At 42.6% G+C, this 18723-nt stretch overlaps 2 protein-coding genes across 4 annotated transcripts; one reads left to right on the forward strand and one right to left on the reverse strand.

Moving 5' to 3' along the window:
* Positions 1 to 1987: 1987 nt before the first annotated feature.
* LOC119737634 lies at positions 1988 to 7413 on the reverse strand. Its single transcript, XM_038212103.1, has 6 exons — positions 7145 to 7413; positions 5355 to 5527; positions 4780 to 4887; positions 4015 to 4167; positions 3224 to 3432; positions 1988 to 2593 (listed from the first exon to the last, which is right to left on the reverse strand). The coding sequence occupies exons 1-6, from the start codon at positions 7386 to 7388 to the stop codon at positions 2134 to 2136; spliced, it is 1347 nt and encodes a 448-aa protein (XP_038068031.1). The 5' UTR covers positions 7389 to 7413; the 3' UTR covers positions 1988 to 2133.
* A 794-nt stretch (positions 7414 to 8207) lies between these two features.
* LOC119737636 lies at positions 8208 to 17801 on the forward strand. Of its 3 annotated transcripts, none has more exons than XM_038212104.1 (11): positions 8208 to 8317; positions 10366 to 10459; positions 11133 to 11271; positions 11844 to 11893; positions 12432 to 12536; positions 13347 to 13456; positions 14038 to 14130; positions 15162 to 15278; positions 15541 to 15615; positions 16234 to 16455; positions 17286 to 17801. In XM_038212104.1, exons 2-11 carry the CDS (start codon positions 10444 to 10446, stop codon positions 17622 to 17624), a joined length of 1266 nt encoding a protein of 421 aa, XP_038068032.1. In that variant the 5' UTR covers positions 8208 to 8317; positions 10366 to 10443; the 3' UTR covers positions 17625 to 17801. The 3 variants fall into 3 exon arrangements, with proteins under 3 accessions (XP_038068032.1, XP_038068034.1, XP_038068033.1); XM_038212106.1 differs by having other exon boundaries at positions 17289 to 17801; XM_038212105.1 differs by lacking the exon at positions 8208 to 8317 and having other exon boundaries at positions 10289 to 10459.
* Positions 17802 to 18723: the final 922 nt, after the last annotated feature.

An 18723-nucleotide genomic window follows, 5' to 3' on the forward strand; every position in this document is an offset into this window, starting at 1 on the left:
AGCGACGGCCAATTATATGGTGCCTCCTCGAAGGTGAAAGGGCAATACTGATCTACTTTATATGTGAACAAACAACTGAAATAAGTCAACCAAGTAGGTGAAAATTGCTGTCAATAGTGGATTTTGTTTATTTTCAACCACCCTGTAGCTTTCCTTGACCAATCAAATAGACTTTTATATAGAATGACAGTTTTTTTCCACATCCTTATGTTATGCGATGTTATGCAACTTGTTGATGAGTTTGCCGTTCATTTTTTAGTGGAGCAACTGCTCATTCGTCGACCTATGCTACCTCCATATTAGCGAAATTCCAGCACTTCTCAACATTTTTTTTTTCAGAGAAAAGGTGCGCTTTTAAATCAAGCAGTAAATAACGGTGTCACCATAAAGAATAAACCTGAACCTCATTTTGTTCTGTTCGAGTAATAAGACAATGAGAAGTCCGCGGGAGGACGATTTGCAGAGAGTTCTCATATAGCAAAATTGTTCCCGCAAAATTTCTGTGCTTAATGGTGACCATGGGCGTCGCGAGGGGGGGGGGGGGGCAAGGGGGGCACTTGCCCCCACCCCCCCCCCCCCCCCCCCCCGCCCCCGGAAAAGCAAAAAAAAAAAAAGAGGCGCGAAGACAAAGTGGTGTAAATTTAATGAGTGGGGGGGGAGGCAAAATGTCCCTGCCCCCCTCTAAAACTGATAAATCGAGAATGTGTTGAGAAATACAAGCATTTTTTGGCAAAACAATTTTTTGCCCCCCTCTAGAAAAAAATCCTGGCGACGCCCATGATGGTGACCAGAGGAGGTGACAGACTGAGTGCGCGCAAAGTTCTCCATCATGCCTTGTCGGATCCAGGGAGGGGATACAACTGGGGCCACTTGTTTTATTAGAAGCAGTAAGGTTGTCCGAGTATCACCTGTTGTCTAACGGAGCCCTCTGTCCATATCCATGCAATGTCTGATATATCAAACATGCAAATTTTATGTGACCCCGCCCGTCAGCCAATCAGAGTCGACTTTTGAAGCTGTGACGTCATTTCGATCAAAAATGTGGACTAAACTTTTGATTGGTAGTTGGCTGCCAAGTTTTTGAAATACAACACGAAACGGAAGACCCGATAGAAGGTGCCACTGAATGGTCAGAATCTAGTGGTCAAGACGCGGTGCCATTTTGCAATATTAATTGCCGAATCTGCGCCAGTGGCGCACGACGGGGGGGGGGGGGGGGGGGGGGCTCTCGGGGAGCCTATTTTTAAGTTGTACAATAGGGGTGTAAATGGCACCACCAATGTCAAAATAGTCTATCCCCCCAAACAAAAATTAAAATTTCTATGGCCAAAAATTGTGGGCAACATTTTTTGAAAAAATTCAAACTAATAAAAAAACTTGAAAAAAAAAAATGTGAGCCCTCCCCAAAGCCAAATCCTGGGTGTGCCACTGATCAGCCCAAATACCATAACAGACGGATATTCCATAGACTAGAGTGAAAACACCTTTTGTCTAAAATGTTCAGGAAATAGTTAAAACACTGTGTATCTCCCTCACAAGCCATCAGCTACTTTTAGTTTTACTATTACAATGTGGAAACAGCACATGATATTACTACATGTATACTTAATCCCCTTTCCATTTTTTTTTTTTTATATAAACACTTGTGCCCTATCCCCCCCCCCAAAAAAAATTATTTACCTTTCAACATGTAAGTACATGAACATGGTGAGCCACATAAGGATGTGTGTGAATTGTTTTTATTTTGCTGAAAGAACGCACACCTTTCTTGTAATCCGCGGACAGAAGTTTGAAACGGTGGTTGTGCTTAAAAAAATTCTTAACTTGAAAAGTACATGAGTGATTTGAATGATTCTTGTACTAAAAGAAAGCTTATGAATTCGGCTCACATATCCTAGATTTTGAAAGTGCTACACTAAACTTCACTAAAACAACAGTCCCGACATTGGGTTTTGTTTTTTTTACTCACCCTGAATACTGATTTTTCAAATGATTTGATAAAGCTTGTAACTTTGTTGAATGTGTACGACCCAACGATGCACATCGTTACACATTTTGACATGGAGTGAGGGGCACAAGCTTTTAGTTTTGAGAGGGCTCCTCTCTTCATCATATTTACATTAGATCTTTGCTTTAGCATACACCATGCTCCGTCTCCCTGGCAGTTTTTGGAGGCTGACCTGTGATCAAAGCTCGGCGACCTCCCGGTGGAGTCTTCCGTTTCGTGACAGCGGTTGGTGGCTGCAACCCGATTTCTGTCGATGTTTGAAGGCATTTCTTTGTCCTGATCTTTTGTCTTGCAGCAGGAGTACTATGCTTAGCAAATGAGCTCAAAGCAGAGGCAAGTGCGCTATCTGTGGCAATCGTCTCAAACTTTGACACAAAGCTCTGCAATGGGAGTCTGAATACCTCAGGATCATCCTCCAGCTTCCTACTTAAGGTGTCAAACATGTTCTGCAGCTGCTCTTGGACATCTTGGTCTTGAGTTGGCCTGCTACTTTGCCCACCATTTTGGAATTCCTTCTCAAGGTCAAAAACGGTCTCTTCTCTGGACACTTCCCCATAAACCTTTTTGAACATCTTGTGGTACAATCTGGTAATCAAAAACAAAAATGGTTTAAAAAAGAGGTTAGTTGAAGTTGAAATACAAGTACAGAAAATACCGATAGAAAAACATAAATCTTTCAAATCTGAATCCACAAACACTGGAGCATCTGAGTATCATTGCTGGCTTCTTTTCGTGTTTCTTTTCATTTTCAAAATATAGGATATGAAAGCCCAATTCATAAGCTCTCTTTTAGTACAAGAATTATTCAAATCTCTCATTTACTTTTCAAGTTACGGAATTTTAAACACAACCACCGTTTTAAAGTTCTGTCCACAGATCACAAGAAGGTAAGTGTTCTTTCAGCAAACTGAAAACAAATCACTATAGGATGTGTGTATGAATTGTTTTCGTTTTGCTGAAAGAACACACACTTTTTTTTGGTGATCCGTGGACAGAACTTTAAAGCGGTAGATGTATTTAAAATTCCGTAACTTTAAAAGTACATGAGCGATTTGAATGATTCTTGTACTAAAAGAAAGCTTATGAATTGGGCTTTCATATCCGTGATTTTAAAAGTGCTACATGCAGAACTTCACTGAAACAATAGTCCCGACATTTGGGTTTCATTTGTTTTTTACTCACCCTGTAGTATCACTAACAGCCTGGAGTACCTACCTGTAACAGAACTGAAGATCGGGACACACAGAGCGGTCCGCGGCATAAACATATTGTTCGCCATGCTGCTCTCGAAGATCGCACTTCAGAGCATCCAAAGCTGATGATGGAGAATGTCCACTCTCAAACAGGTCTTTCAGTTTACCGATGGTATCCTCCGACACAGCTCTTCTCCGAAGTGCATCAGCACATGACAGTCCATGACCATGCTGATGAATGTAAACACAAAAGTGAGAACAAGGAAAAAGGAAGGTTGAAAAATAGTTAAATTGAGGCTCAAAAATACCGACCTAAAACATTATGAGCAGGTTGAGAGTCATTGCATAATTATGTCACCAACTCAATCCAACATCATCTGTGGGGGAGCCCGGACCAACAGTGAGCGTCAAAGACTCGGGAAACCGAATAGGGGTGTTGGGACGGTGTGAGACCATCCTCCCCCCAAAAGAAATAAAATTAAACTGTACATGTACATGTACTGTCGCCCCACTTAATGTATGTATTCGCGTTTAGTGGATTCCTCTATCTACTGTCGCACCACCACCCTCTAGTGTCGCCCCACTTACCGATGATCATCACATTTAACAAGTCCTCTTTCTACTGTCGGGCCACCACCCTCTAGTGTCGTCCCACTTACCGATGATCATCACATTTAACAGCTAGAACCATGTAATTACCGTACTCTACACAAATGTCTCTCTTTAACTGCCAGAAATGCAAAATAATTAACATTTCCCTTCTTTTTCAATGAAAATAGACTGCTTTTTCACCCAGCTATTGCATATATATACCTGTCCTATGCTGTGACTTTCTTTGTGGTCCGCATCGCATGGGAGGCGTATGTAGACCCTCTGTTCCCACTTGGGTAACACCCCACTCTCCAGACGAGTGCGGATGGCCTTGCTTATTTTACGTTCTTGCCATGTAGTGCAGCCAGCCTCGACCTTAATAAATGTAAAATGAAAGTATTTGAATAAATCATTTAACTTATATATTTCCTTTGTATTGATCTAAACTTCATAGAATGCCTCATCATGACCCTCGCCTCATGACCCTGGCACTGAATACAAAACCTGTGGCATACAGTAGGCCTCATAACCACTTTATTCTGTGGCACCTGCATTATGAGAGGACTAGATCAAAGCAGTTCTGTAGTATATTATTGTGGATGCTTCTAAAAGACAGCTCGACAAAAGGTATACCTGTTGGTTGGCGTGTAGCCTTTTGCAACAATTGTATTTAGTGGTCACGCAGAACATTCCAGTACACATAGCCGTTACGTACACGTTAACATTATATACATGTACCTTGAACATTGTACACACTATACAAGTAGTGTACTTAGCGTATTTTAACCTTCAAAATGTAGACCCATCACCCAATGCACAAGTTCCTCTTGTGAAATACCAATAGATCTTTTTGCATGTACTGCTAAAGTGAACATGTACAAATGTCGAGAAATGCACAATTGGAAGCTTGGTCATTCAAGACCCATCCTACATTTCTTTTCTGCCAGCAAGTCCATGTAAGCAGCATTTTTTTGTTTTCAACTTTACCTTGTAGTCAACAAATCGAAACACCTCCTTCACAATAATGGCAGCTGGGCAGCCCCTTTTCCTTGAGGCTTGCAGTTTTCTGCAGTGCCTCTTAAAGGGGTGATCTTCCTGTCAGCAAGGGAACCAAAAATACAACAAAAAGCTTGAAAATGGATTATTTAATTCCTCAAATGAAGGTAGCATTAACTCGTAAATCTGTGAAATCTTAGGCACCACATATGTACATTATGCCTTATACAAGCAATGCGAAGCAAAACCTTACCAACTGTCTACACATACTGCACTGGAGTTCATCAATTGTTCAAGTGTCAGCCTCCAGACTGCGCACGGTTTATCCTGTGCATGTATGTGCACGCAGCATTCCGTCTGTGCATTTTTCAAAATTGCTGTTTTCATGTGCCGATTGTGGGCCCATACTAATTCTGACACAGTACCAATGAATGCTTACACTGCTTATTGGTACTTTGAGAGATGCTGTGCCATTAGCTGCCTCTATATTCCTAATGTAGTTAGGAAATGAACAAAAACCGAAAAGAAAGAAAAAAATTGCATCAATGTCAGTTTCGGAATCCTACCTTTTTTTTTAAGCACTTCTCTCGTTCTTCTTGAGCCCTCTTTCTTCTTTTTGCATGTTTGTCCCTCCCAAACATACAAGTCATCTGACTGCGAGAGGCAGTGATGAACGGCACACCATCATTCGGGACGACGTGCTCCTTGACATCCGCAAATCGGATCCGGTGTTGAAGGACTTGGGGAGACAAAACATGGCAACATCAACACGGAGAGGAAGACGCGCGACAGCAGACACGAACACGACAAAATAATTGGGGAATATAGTCTGGTTCCGTGACCGATGATGAATACTAATTAGCAGTCCCTGGGTCAAGTTGCTAAACTACAAAATGGTGTGACTCGAAACACCGGCTGTTTTCAAGTTCACCAGAGGCGGCTGAGAAAATTGCATTTTTTGTCCTGAAGTATTGGCAGAATTTTTCTAAATTAGACATGTTAGGATTGAAGAATGACTGCCAATGACTGCTGGAGTTCAAAATGTCATTTATCAATGTCATACGTTCATGACGTTGTGCGTGCGCTGATCTTCGCTTGACCTCAGCAGGTCAACTCTACGTTCAGCTCGACCATTTGGGATGGAGGGGAGATTGTATGCTTTGCATCGCGAAACAGTACGTCATGATGCGCGGGCGATGTCAGACAGGCCAATCACGAGGCCACGTGCATGATGTGTTAAACACTGCAGATAATGTGGAATCGCACTTACCATCCGGACATGGAGAGACCTCGGCATTTATGGCCTCGTGATTGGCCCATCCCTGGACGCCGCCCGCGCATCATGATGTACCGTTTCGCGATGCAAAGAATAATCTCCCCTCCATCCCAAATGGTCGAGCCGAATGTAGAGTTGACCTGCTGAGGTCATGCCAAGATCAGCGCACGCTCAACGTACGTAAACACAAATTAATGGAAAGATTTCCATATACGAAGTTCACTCAACACTCCGTGTACAAACCCTATGACTATATGAGAGTAGACTGAAAATTTTAAGTGTTTTCTAAGAATTTGCTTGTACTTTCTCACTGTTCATATTGACTTTGATGACATGAAATTGCTGTCTGGGGGCTAGTTAGTCAATACAGAGGAAAATTAGTGAACTTCATATAATTATGGAAATCTTATCCCATGATCCAAATGTCAATCATGGGAAAATTTTTACGCAGTGGCTATTGTTACGGCAGCCGTAACGCATTTCCCATTTTCTATCGTTACGGTAGACTGCAACTTTTATAAAAACATGACAAGAAAATATAAAATTAGAAGGAAAAAAGTGATTTTGAACATTATGAAATTCAGACTTTATTTCCCTTTTAAAAAAAATCCTCCAAAGCCTCAGGTTAGAAAAGGAAAAAAATTCGAGTGCAAAATTGAGATTCGACCCCGCAACTTCGCGGTGCAAAATCGTACCCTCTAATCGACTGAGCTGTCGCACTGTTCGCTTCAATATGTGGAAGCAAATTATTATATACCTGCGTGCGTATCAAAAAGTATCGTAGAGGGCGCTAAACAACGACTGCCGTAACGATAGCCACTTCGAAATATTTAAGATTAGTATTGATCAACATGGTCAACTTTTTGGGTGGACTTGTGTTTCAAAAAGTGGAATTTCAGACACAGGTATTTCGTTTATCAAAGGGCATTTCTAAAAGCCATAGAGTGCTGACTCCCTCAGAAGATACTTCTAAAATTAGAAGGCTTTTCTCCGTTTTAGAAGTACTCAGAAGGCGGCTCTCAGAAGGCTGACGGACGGAGAGAAGCCTTCTGAATCTGAGGCTGCGACTGCGAGGCCTACCTGTATGCGCGTCTGGATCGTGCGAAGCACCGGCGGTGTATTTCTGACTTTTGTCCGCGTTAAATTTGAGCGACTTGGCAATCTCAAACGATTCTTTTACTGACCAGGCTTGTTCTACCGTGGACACCCATCCACACAATTCGGGGTCTGATGCTCCACTTCCATCTTCTGATTGGGGAATGGGTGTCCACTTGCTCGTCCATAACGAAGAAGCACCGTTTTTGGCGTCACCTTCGGCCGCCATATTTTCGCGCGAGTGTGACGACACGTACGTATGGGCGGACGCTTCGCCCCATTTCCACGTCGCCCCATGTCACTTCGCCCCATCCCCACATCGCCCCATCCCCGCTTCGCCCCATCCCCACATCGCCCCATCCCCGCTTCGCCCCCATCCCCACTTCGCCCCATCCCCACTTCGCCCCATCCCCACTTCGCCCCATCCCCACTTCGCCCCATGTAGATTGGTTCCTCCAAGAGTGAAATTAGGATGTCAAAGGCATTGTCGTTCTCAGATAAGTGGGAGACGGGTTGGTATAGCCGGGTCTTTTAGGCCAAAAAAAAAAATATTCGGTCTCTGGTCAGACCACAAAGTTCCGGAATTGACGCGGCCACGCGGCTTTTTTTTTGGGGGGGGGGGGGTTCTTCCTCAAGCTTGGATTGTAGTACAGACAAGGTGGGGTACTATTTTGCTTTTTTGGTGTCCTCATGTACATTGGTGTCCTACATAATTTGCCTTGTTCATTTGGTGGGCTAATTCTTTCCGTTGGTTAGCAATTAGTGTATCTGTTGGAATTGTTTTTCAGCCAATAAAATATATGAGATTTTTTTTACTTTTTACATGTAACGGCTGGGGCGAAGTGGGGATGGGGCAAAGTGGGAATGGGGCGAAGTGGGAATGGGGCGAAGTGGGGATGGGGCGAAGTGGGGATGGGGCGAAGTGGTTAGGGGCGAAGTGACATGGGGCGACGTGGAAATGGGGCGAAGTGTCCGACATCCGTACGTATATGGCTGTGATGACGTCATGATATGCATATTCATTACCCGCTAGTTTGGCATGAAACCAGGAAATGCGTGGCACCAGTACGACTACGAACTTTAATACTGCAAGTGCAAAACAGTGACTAATTTCGAGATAAATCGTAGTACATTGATCCATTGATCATCCATCATGAGGTTGGTATGATGTGTCGTAGGCCCCCCGCCTATGGGCTGAGTAGGCTATGTCCGAATGTTAAAAAGGCGATAAGTTTGGTCCAAGTTACTGCTCGGCTAGCCCCACTAGTGTGGCCGTCGGTATGCTGCGCTGAACCTCAGGGGCTACTGCTCGGGGGTCAGACAAGTCGACCGTTGAGACAACTCGACTCGGGACAACTCGACCGTTGAGACAACTCGACCGTATGTGCGATAAATGGAAAGACAAGTCGACCGTTGAGACAAGTCGCCTCGCATGTTTTTGGGCCTAGTTTCGGGGATAGTACCGGGGATTTTTGACGGCGGCTGATCGCCGTTTGGGAGTGATGACACATGAGGTGTTTTTGTTGCATATAACAGAGCCGATATAGCGCAGCGTGATTGTTTTTGCCGGGCCTGTGCGCCCACTTGCCGCGCCGGTTGACATGCATGCCCGCGTGCCGGGTCGGGCCCGGTCCTCGCGGGCAGGGCGCGCCGGCCCAACGCGACGGCCACCGGATGGGATCGCCCTCTGTGCATCGAGTATGCCCGCGCCGCGCCCGGGACCGGTCCTGCTACAGATTTTTGCAACTTTTTCCGCTCCACGTGTATACATTTCCATTAAGTCGAGCTGTCTCAACGGTCAAATTGTCCCGAGTCGAGTTGTCTCAACGGTCGAGTTGTCTCAACGGTCGAGTTGTCTCAACGGTCGACTTGTCCCGAGTCGAGTTGTCTCAACGGTCGACTTGTCTGACATCCTACTGCTCGGCCTACTCGTTTTTATTAAACCGTACGAAGGAATAAACCATACGTACGAATTACTTACTCCTAGGAGTACGAATTACTTACTCCTACTAGAACTAGTATGAGGCTCCACATAGTGGAGCTACTACGTGGAGCCTCATAGTTCTAGGAGTACGAATTACTAATTCGTATGTACGAATTACTAAACCGTACGTACGAATTACTAAATCATACGTACGATGTACGAATTAATAAATCGTACGTACGAATTTATAAAGGCAGTGGATATTTTGACGGAGACGGCAAACCTTTAGTAAACGTTAGTTTGCCGGATATGCACTGAACATGCGCAGTTACTGTTTTTTGTACTTAAAAACATTTTCCAGTGACAAATTTTAGTCTGGCTCCATGCCAATATTATCGTTGTAATCTCGTATTCACAAGATGGGATTCAGACCATTTTATAATTTCGGACTTTATTTCCCTTTAAAAAAAATCCTCCAAAGCCACAAATCCAAAAAAGAAAATGTAAAATGTTTGAGACATGTTAAAATAATAAAAGAAGAATATTCTTATTTATGTGGGGATGGGAAAAAAAACGTTTAAAATGTGGCGGGGATTGGGATCGAACCCGAGTCATCCCGCTCATTAAAGCCTTTGCTTAGCCACTACACCAAACGTGCTACACAACTTTTGGTGGGAATTTAATACATCTTATTATAATTCAGCCCTATCTTAAAGAGTACAGCGCCCTCTGTTGATATGGATTGCCGCCGGCAAAAATTTATCGTCGCCGCTGCATTTCTCATGGGTGCAGCACGAGGTTTCACACGGCAGTTATGGCATAAACGGCTGACCGTGCAGCTTAGTCTGAGTATCATCCGTTATCCATGGAGCCAACTTTTCTTTATAACGTCTGATATGTCTAGACATGCAGATATATTCAAGCTGCGCTTGATATATTCAAGCAGCTTCATCATCATTAGAGGGACCTAGTTATCCTGTATTTCAGGCAAAAGTCGGACAACCTTCATGCAGAATGAAAACATGATGCGTCCATATTCCTGTAATCTGCTTGAAGTCGTATATGGGTCATGATACATGTACTCGTGGTTTCCGCTGCGCATGCGTCAACTTTACAAATGTGCATCGGTGGCTGTTACCTGTCATTCAGTATCGTTCTGAAGTGTGCCCGCATGCGTGCCATGTTGACCAGAATTGAATGATACAGTGTATATTGCCAGTCACTGCAAAATATCCCCCCGCCTTTCAATTTTTGCATTATTCTTCACAATTCCTTTCTGCAGATGCCTGTCAGGAGGAGTTTTAATTTGATATTTTCAAGACGATGAAAATTTGGTCGGTATAAAGTGGACTCACGAGCTATGTCGCAAACAACAGGTAAATTAAAAAAAATTTGATTTTTTTTTTTAAGGGAATAAATGTGTGCTTTGGAGGTTTTAATCACTCTGTTTAAGACCGCTTGGAGTTTGGGTGCTGATATTTCGGCTCCGGTAACTATCAGCACCCTGACTCCAAGCGGTCTTAAACATAAGCTGCCTCACTGTCAAATTTCTTGCTAGGATCCTGCATTCCCCTAGTCTATGGAATATGCGAGCTGATTCGGCTATTAATTATGCAAAACCACAACCTCGAGATTCTGACCATTCAGCGGGTGCCTTTTATTGGGTTACGGTAACCAGTTGTTGCATTACAAAAAATAATTGCAGCCAAACTGACCAATCAACAGTTTAGTCCACATTTCTGATCGGAATGACGTCACAGTTTCTAAACTCCACTCTGATTGGCTGGATCACGGGGTCGCTTAAAATTTGCATTGCTCACATATATCAGACGTTGGTTATGGAGAGGGCTCCGTTGTGATACTCGGACTAGCATTCCCCCTTCTGATATCTCTATTCAATAAAACAGTCAAGTGATTCTTTGAATTCTCCAACTTTTTAATTTTTCTTTATTTACTGCAGTTGGCAAATTATAAATTGGGCCTATTCACAGTGGACAAATCCTTTTGGTTTAATAGTATTTAGGGATTTGTTCCCATTTTTCTACACAGACGGTAGCGATGTGGTCCTAAAAGAGGGACAATGCATCAAAAAAAGTGGCAATAGGGGACTCTTGGGGAAATATAACTGGCAGAAACGATGGTTTGTTCTAATTCAACGAGACAAGACGGTTACTCTGTATTACTATGAGTAAGTACAATCAAAGCAAATTTTGTATTATGACAGTGTACAATTTTTAAAGAAACTTTACATTAGGGCTGTGCATCGGAACCGGGTCCTCGACTACCAGACCGTTGATGTCAGGAACCGGTCCCAGATTATGGGATCCGGTACCATAACCAACTTCACAAATTACTTAGTAACTTCTCAGACAATGAAAAAGACAGGTTTGGAATGTCATTTGTCGGGAATTTTCAATATGAAAACCAGGCAACATGGGAAAACAAACATATTTCACATTTATGACGCTCAGGTCAGTTGCAGTTTACACCATAAAGCTATAAAGCTCAATGTACACAATTGTGTTTTGCTGTTTTGATGCACAGATGTGGTAGCGTTATCGTGCAGACCTGTATGAACAATCTGAACAGCCACTTCTGAGATTCAAATTTTGGGTTTTTTGGGGTTTTTTCAATCAGGTACCAGTTCTGGTACTTTTATTTCTGTTCAACACATTCTTTTTGTGACTTTTCATGCGGATGACCATGCCTTTTTGTTCAAATCTTTCATCTTTGACAATTTTTCTTGATTTGCCTTTCAAGGAAAAGAGGTGCAAGAGTTCCTAAGGGAGAGATACAACTCAGCAATAAGTGTGAGTGGAGATTTTCCAGTCATGTGAACCTTATGCCAGAGTTGTGAAGTTTACATACATGTATACAAGTTGAAAATTTATTAAAAGAAAAAAAGGTGAATTTATCGAAGAGCTCAGGGAACGCGATTTCTGTTAGCAGAGAAGTCTTAGAATTGACACATGTGATACACATCAAGCTAAGCCTTCTAAATTCTTATACGCTTCCTTGTAAAATTGTGAACCTCAAAATGTCTGAAATTTCTTTCTTTGAGATGAAACGTCTAAACATTGACAACTGTTGTCGAACTTGAAATTTCCAAATGCATGTGCATTAATACGTGAATTTCAAATGTTTATTCTCAAACAGTAATTTCCGACATTTGTTCTGATTCTTAGTATAAGCATTTTGTAAACAGAAACTCGGAATACATGTTCATAGCATCTGCATAAGTATAAACACCGTCATTTTGCTTCGAGAGTTACTCCCATTGTCGAAGGTAGTTTCCGATAAATGACTACATGAATAAAAACTGTTTTTCATGGTAAACATTTTGATCAGATGTGACAAGGGAACCAGAAGGCATAGAGAAGGAGAGACGGAATTGTTTTGAAGTGGGACCCTTTGCGGAAGACGGTACAACAAGGACCTACTACATCTGCTGTGGTAAGACTGCTTGTCACTATAATGTTTTCCCTTCTTGAACAAAACCAGCGATTTCTGGAAACCTTTACGTAACTGTTATGTGCCGTAACTGAAGACCCGTCTTTGCTCCTTTGTGATACACATTAGTAGACACTCTGGACGTATTTGAAACTCCGTTCTTGTGTTGATTGAACACGAGGACTGGGTTTCAAATAATGAGAATCAACAGGTGTATGTTGTTTGCGAACAGGATCTTCACTCCCCCACTTGTTGGGGAGTAGATGAAGATTGTCAAGAACAAAATATGGCCGACTTACCGCAACCTACATAAATATTTTGTGCATAGAATTGAAGTGATTTGTAAAATAAAGTAAAATAGAATGGGATTGTCTTTGCCATTTATTTTTATAGGTGTTCCGGGATTTTAATTCTTTTCATAAGGTGAATAGTTTTCCCTCCTATTCATTTGGCATTTTAACGTGGCGGCTGCCATCTTGAATTTGCAGCTAGCGTACTTTCAGTGTTATAGAATACAAACAATAAACCTGTTCTCAGTGAGCTGTGTTCAAGAGGTCTACAGATTGGTGCAGTTGGAATTATTTTCACCTTTTGCCTCAGTGAACCAGGTTCGCCTCCCACCCAGGTTGACTTGCATTTGAGAATTGTTCAGTCCTTGTCAAATTCCACTTAGAGTTGGTCACAAATTTCCCCCGTTTTGCTCAGTTCCGATTGAGAGTGGATATGATTGGGCCCTTAAAGTCATTCCCATAGTTTGCATATCAAATGTGAGTTTCAGTCAATTTGCAAGGTCAGTTTTTTTTTTCCATTCAGAAACAGAAGATGACAAGCATGAATGGATGGAGGTCCTGGATGCTGCCATAGAGGGCACTACAGCCAAGAAAGCTTTGCTTCGCAAGCAGACGGCCTCCTTTAAAGCCAAGGTACAGTCTTGTAAAATTTAGGTGCATCCATGTTGACGACCACAAGGGTTCAATGGAAATGATTGCAGCAGCTTTTAGCGTGTGTACGACCTTCACATGAACATGGTACATGTACCCTCTGAGTAATGGCTCCTAATGGGCTCCGTGCACACACAAGAGAGGGCACTTTTGAGAGTCCCGTGGACGGGAAACACCATGTGCGCGAACTGGGATAATGTGATGTACTTACAACAAATTTTTTTTCAGAATGTATACAGAATTTTCTGAATGTTTATAATCGGCAATGCATCCGAATGTTTCTCCCAGTGGGAACAAAAGAAATTGACTTAAGTAGGGTTTGTGATCTACTGAGCTATCCAGCCCTATGTTGGCGCAACCTGACAGCTCCCCATTTTGTCATTGTCTTTGTTCAAGAGGCGTTAGTCAGAAGCCATAAATGCGTATGTGCTGTAGCCAGGGATCACGCCAATGTCACAACGCTACCGATATTAGCGATGCTGCAAATCTGGGAGATTCTCTGTGGTTTATTTGGGAAAAAAGTACATGTATATGTAAAGGTTCAATGATCTGTTTCTCTTCAGAAAAGGAAAGACCGGGAGAGTAAGAATTCCCTAATAGCCAAGGAGAACGAAGCCAGACGAGATATGTACTTGAGTGCAGACTGGAGAAAGCAAGTAAGTGTGAGGGTAGGGGCATAGTGTCTTAGAGGGGGGGGGGAGATGCATTGATTGTAATGCACCTATCAATAGGCCGATTCATTAAGCCCCGCCCATTGGACAACCACTCTTGGGCCTCTTCAATATCAGACAACAGCTGAATGTGTCACACGCATGTCGGACTGTTGTATTCGTATGTCGGACATTAGTAACAGTTGTGGTTGGCCAAGTCACCTCAAAATCCAGTTACAAGATCCAAACATATTTGCATGTATTCTCTCTGTTTAAATGTTTAAATGTATACTAGCCACTGGCTCAGAATTTAACAGGTTAGTTGTTGAACACCTTACTTAAGATTTTGAGCAATTTTGTTGCAAATGAAAACAATGCACAGAGACCACATGATCCTGTGTTCCTTTAATAGCAGTCAGTCTCGCCCTTGATCATGAATTTGTTCAAGGATCCATGAGATGAATTTTCTGAGGAACACATTTTGTACAACTTTCTACTACTCTTAAATGTAGAAAAACTATTTGCATCCTGTTTTTTGGTTAATTTTCTTGAAAAATGGACTTCTTTAAAGATTTAAATTTCCCATGCTTTTCTGGACAACTGAGGGTGCTGTTGCTGTGATGTCATTTCGGGAAGACGCTGTTCAGTTTTCTGTTCAAATTGTGAACCAAAAAATTTGCTCATTGAACACATTTATGAGAAAGGTTTGCTGGTGGGCTTACTGCCATGTACTGACACAACAAATCACCAAAGAAAAGAACATTTACGACAGCACAATATCCAAAATTCTGGCAACTCTTGGTGCTGAAATAGCTGTAAACATTGAGGTTTCTGCCTGAAATGACTCACACTTTTGCTCATGGATATGGACATTTGCATTAGCATAAAAAACAAAAAGGCACAAAAAACCTTGAAAATGCAAAACGAAAATTGAAAATTAGGTTAAATGGGACACAAAGATGCGTTTCCAATGATTGCATTAAAAATTACATTGTATGTGCCTTTTTAAAATGTATCTATTTTGATCTAATTAATAGCAATGGGCCAACTTGCTGGCTTTGGCAATCGGCAAGAACTGGAAGAAAGCAGACACCAAAGATGGGGTGACTGTCAGTAGAATGAGCTTCAGTGATCTGCCCCTTGCAGTGATCAAGGTAAGCGAGTAAAAATTAAGTCTGTCCCAAGCCAACATTGCCCATCAGGCTGGCGTTTATCTCCGGTTTCCTTGGCATTAAATGATTGAGAATATTCTATTCCCCCTGGATGGGAAGCTAGTCCATCACAGGTTACTCCCCGGCCCAGCTAATGCTGGTACCCACCCATCAGAGATGATATGGCTTGCCGAAGGTCAGAATCTAGAGATTTAGAGGCGGTTGTCTTGCATAATTAATCAGCGAATCTATTGTTTTGTTTCAGGTCGAGGGTTTGATTAATGCAAGATCCAAGCATGTCTACAGCTTCCTTCAAACAGCTATACAACCCGGTGGAAAGGTAGGTTTAATCATGTGTGTCAAGACACTGATATATTGTAAAAGGTGATATGCCACATTTGCAAGCATCAAATAACAAATTTTAAATGCTTTACTTGACTGTTAGTAAATAATATAGTCTCAAGCATCCTGTGAAATCATGGCACCTGGTTTGCTGTCATTTTCAAAAAAAAAATGAAATTTGTATCTATTTCCAACGATGGTTGGCCAACCATCGTTTTGAAAAAAAAAAACACTTCTGTTTTCAAATACTGCCCCATTTTATCAAAATAAGTTGGTCAGCAGTTTGTTTCAAGTTGGTTACACAAACTTAAACGGGTGCAAGCCAGCTAGTCTGGTTTGCTGATCTCACAATTCCCAGACGTCTATAAATGGCTCCATTTCATTTGAAGCAGGGTCAGGGAACCAGACAAGAAAAACAGCATATTTGAATACAAAACTCTAAACTGGTTACTAGCAAATAAGTATTACAAATATATTTATTAAATATAATAGTTCTGAAATCTTTCTGCATCAATGTCTTGAAATATTTAGTCGTAAATGTGTCAGCCAACAAATTTTAACTAAAAGACCAATTGCTTTTTTTCCACCCTACTCAAAAACATCCACCTTTCGGCAGCTGGATTTCCCGTTCAGAGGCATGGAGGACATCTTGGATGAGTTCACCAGCCCCCCGAGGGGTTCAGTCATGGATTGCTACAAGGAGATCAAGATCCTACCCAACACCAAACCCCGTGGTGTCACCCTGCTACAGGCGGCGGTACCCCTGCAGCTGACCCAGGGGGAATCCTGCGGGATTCTCATCATGTCTGTCAACCACCCAGACAGTCACAAGAGACAGGTATGCTTAATGGCAGGACATCAGAAGGCAATCACAAGCCAATTACAAGTTAATCACAAGTCAATCACGTCAATCACAAGTCCAGCACAATTAAATCACAAATCAATCACAAGTCAATCACAAGCCCATCAAGTCAATCATAAGTCAAGCACAGGCAAATCACAAGTCAATCACAAGTCAATCACAGGTCAAGCTCAAGTCACTCAAAATCCAATCACAATTCAATCACGATGCAACCCCACAATTCCATCGAAACACCGGGGCAAGTCCCTTCTCTTTCAGCATAAGTGTCCTGGGCATTACACAATGCACAGGACCTATAGTTTTACGTCCCATCCAAAAGACACAGGCTTGAAGGAGCCCAGGCAAGCCAACACATGGAATGGTTTCCCATCCAACTACTGACCACAGTCAATGTTGCTTAACTTGACAGTTCTACCACTAGCTCTTCCCTTGAGCTAACTGACTCTTTGCTTTCAGCAGCCATCTTTGAGGTGTGTTTTCACTATTTCAATTCATTCACAATGAAAGCACATGAGGTCCACTCATGCGTACCCCTGCTGAGCAAAAGCACATACCTCTCCGATGGCTGCAGTGCAAAGTGTCTATACAGGGTGGCAGACTAACCCTTTGATTAAAAGGAAGCATAAGCCGTGTCCAAATTACTTGGCGTACGGCTTGACATTACACACATGTCTATGGTAGCGGCTGCAGCCACTTCCTATAGACTCGTGTGTAATTTCTAACCGTAGCCAAGCAATTCGGACACGGCCTTATTCTGCTTGCAAAACAAAATTTGGATTGTCTTCCTCCAAACATCCTCCTTCCAGCAGGACGCAGTCACCTGCAACGTCGGCCTATCTGGTTGCATCATCAAACCGAAACGAAGCCTGCAGACCAACCCGGCACCGACCCATAACCCGCCCCCTGGAGACCAGGAAAGCAGCGCCAGCGAGGATGACGAGGACGACCTCATGTCACCAGGTCGGAGGGTTAGAGGGTCAGAGGTCACGCACCTGACATTACTGGGTCAGATCAACCTGCAGGGGTCGTTGCAGACCATGCTGAAGGGGGCCTACAAGTCGGGCCTGTTGGTGCACGGCATGCGGTCATTCTTCCAGAATCTTACCGAGCATATTAATAGCTATGTCAAGATTGTGGACGTCTGACGGAATGGGGCGAGGTCGGTGAGAAGCTGGCCCAATTTCAAGGCTCTGTTTACTGTTTGAAAAAAAATCCATGCTTACTGTAGCAGAGAATTCTGTGCTAAGGCCAAACACAAAAAGTCTCTGTTTTTTGGTCGGCGCGTGCATCGCCGTAGCCATGCGTGTCTGCAAATTTTTTTATTTTTTTAAATGCCAAACTCACTGGTTTGACTGGAATCCTGCTGCTGCACAATTTTAACATGTTTTTAGATAGGGTTACGATCGAGTATAGGCTTTATGTGGCCTCTCTGGGCTCGAATATATTTTGCACTACATTTAGTCGGGCACCATTTGCAGACGGTGTTGCAATTTTGTAATTGTGTTTCTCGAAGCCAGACTGAGAGAGCGATGGTCGTGTATCTGGAACCTGTAAACGCTGTTTAATTAGCGCAGCATGTAAGGGAGCAGACTGAAGACCAGCCTGGCAGCATATGCACAATGTCGATGTCACTGTTTGGCCTGACGTTACCGTTTTCTCTGACTTTTGTCTTGACTATCCAAATTTCCCAAAGAATGTTCGTGTCTGGTCGATATCATAAGTGGGTGCAGAATTCTCAAGCCTTATGGCCTTACTGAGGTTACCTCAAGCTGCACTCTGAAGGATATTTTTGAGAGTTTTAAGGGGATCGAAGCGTCATCTTGAACATCAGCAGACATTTGAAGAAAAAAAGTTGGGGGGAAAAAAATGCATCGCCACACCACTTTTGGGGCAAGCTCCATACCAAAAACCAGGGACTTTTTTTAGCCTTACTGTAACTGAAAATCTGTGCTAATGGTTACCTTATTTTACAGGTCAGTGATGAATTTTGGCGAGCGCATACATGTACTTTCATCCTGTAACTAAGGATTCTGTGCTGATGAACATCGTTGGAATCTGAAATTATTTTAAATGAAATCAAAGCTTAAAGTGTGATGTTTTAGAAAAAAAAATGCCATTTTGAAAATTGTTAAATGGTTTTCAGGTTTGCCAAATGTTTGCTAATGTCTGTAAATTTTGGAATTTGAATGGAAGAATATAATTTTTCAAGATTTTGTATATTTATAGGCCGACAATGCCCTGTTC

The sequence above is a fragment of the Patiria miniata genome, unplaced genomic scaffold, assembly GCF_015706575.1.
Source record: "Patiria miniata isolate m_02_andy unplaced genomic scaffold, ASM1570657v1 HiC_scaffold_3, whole genome shotgun sequence".
In the NCBI taxonomy this organism is placed as follows: domain Eukaryota; kingdom Metazoa; phylum Echinodermata; class Asteroidea; order Valvatida; family Asterinidae; genus Patiria; species Patiria miniata.

Coding starts and splice junctions, on each gene's coding strand:
- LOC119737634 (XM_038212103.1), bottom strand. CDS start 7,388: ATGGCGGCCGAAGGTGACGCCAAAAACGGTGCTTCTTCGTTATGGACG. Junction 5,528..7,144: donor CGATCCAGACGCGCATACAG/GTAGGCCTCGCA, acceptor TGTCTCCCCAAG/TCCTTCAACACCGGATCCGA. Junction 2,594..3,223: donor GATCTTCAGTTCTGTTACAG/GTAGGTACTCCA, acceptor TTTGATTACCAG/ATTGTACCACAAGATGTTCA.
- LOC119737636 (XM_038212104.1), top strand. Junction 11,894..12,431: donor GATACAACTCAGCAATAAGT/GTGAGTGGAGAT, acceptor CATTTTGATCAG/ATGTGACAAGGGAACCAGAA. Junction 15,279..15,540: donor TGCCCCTTGCAGTGATCAAG/GTAAGCGAGTAA, acceptor GTTTTGTTTCAG/GTCGAGGGTTTGATTAATGC.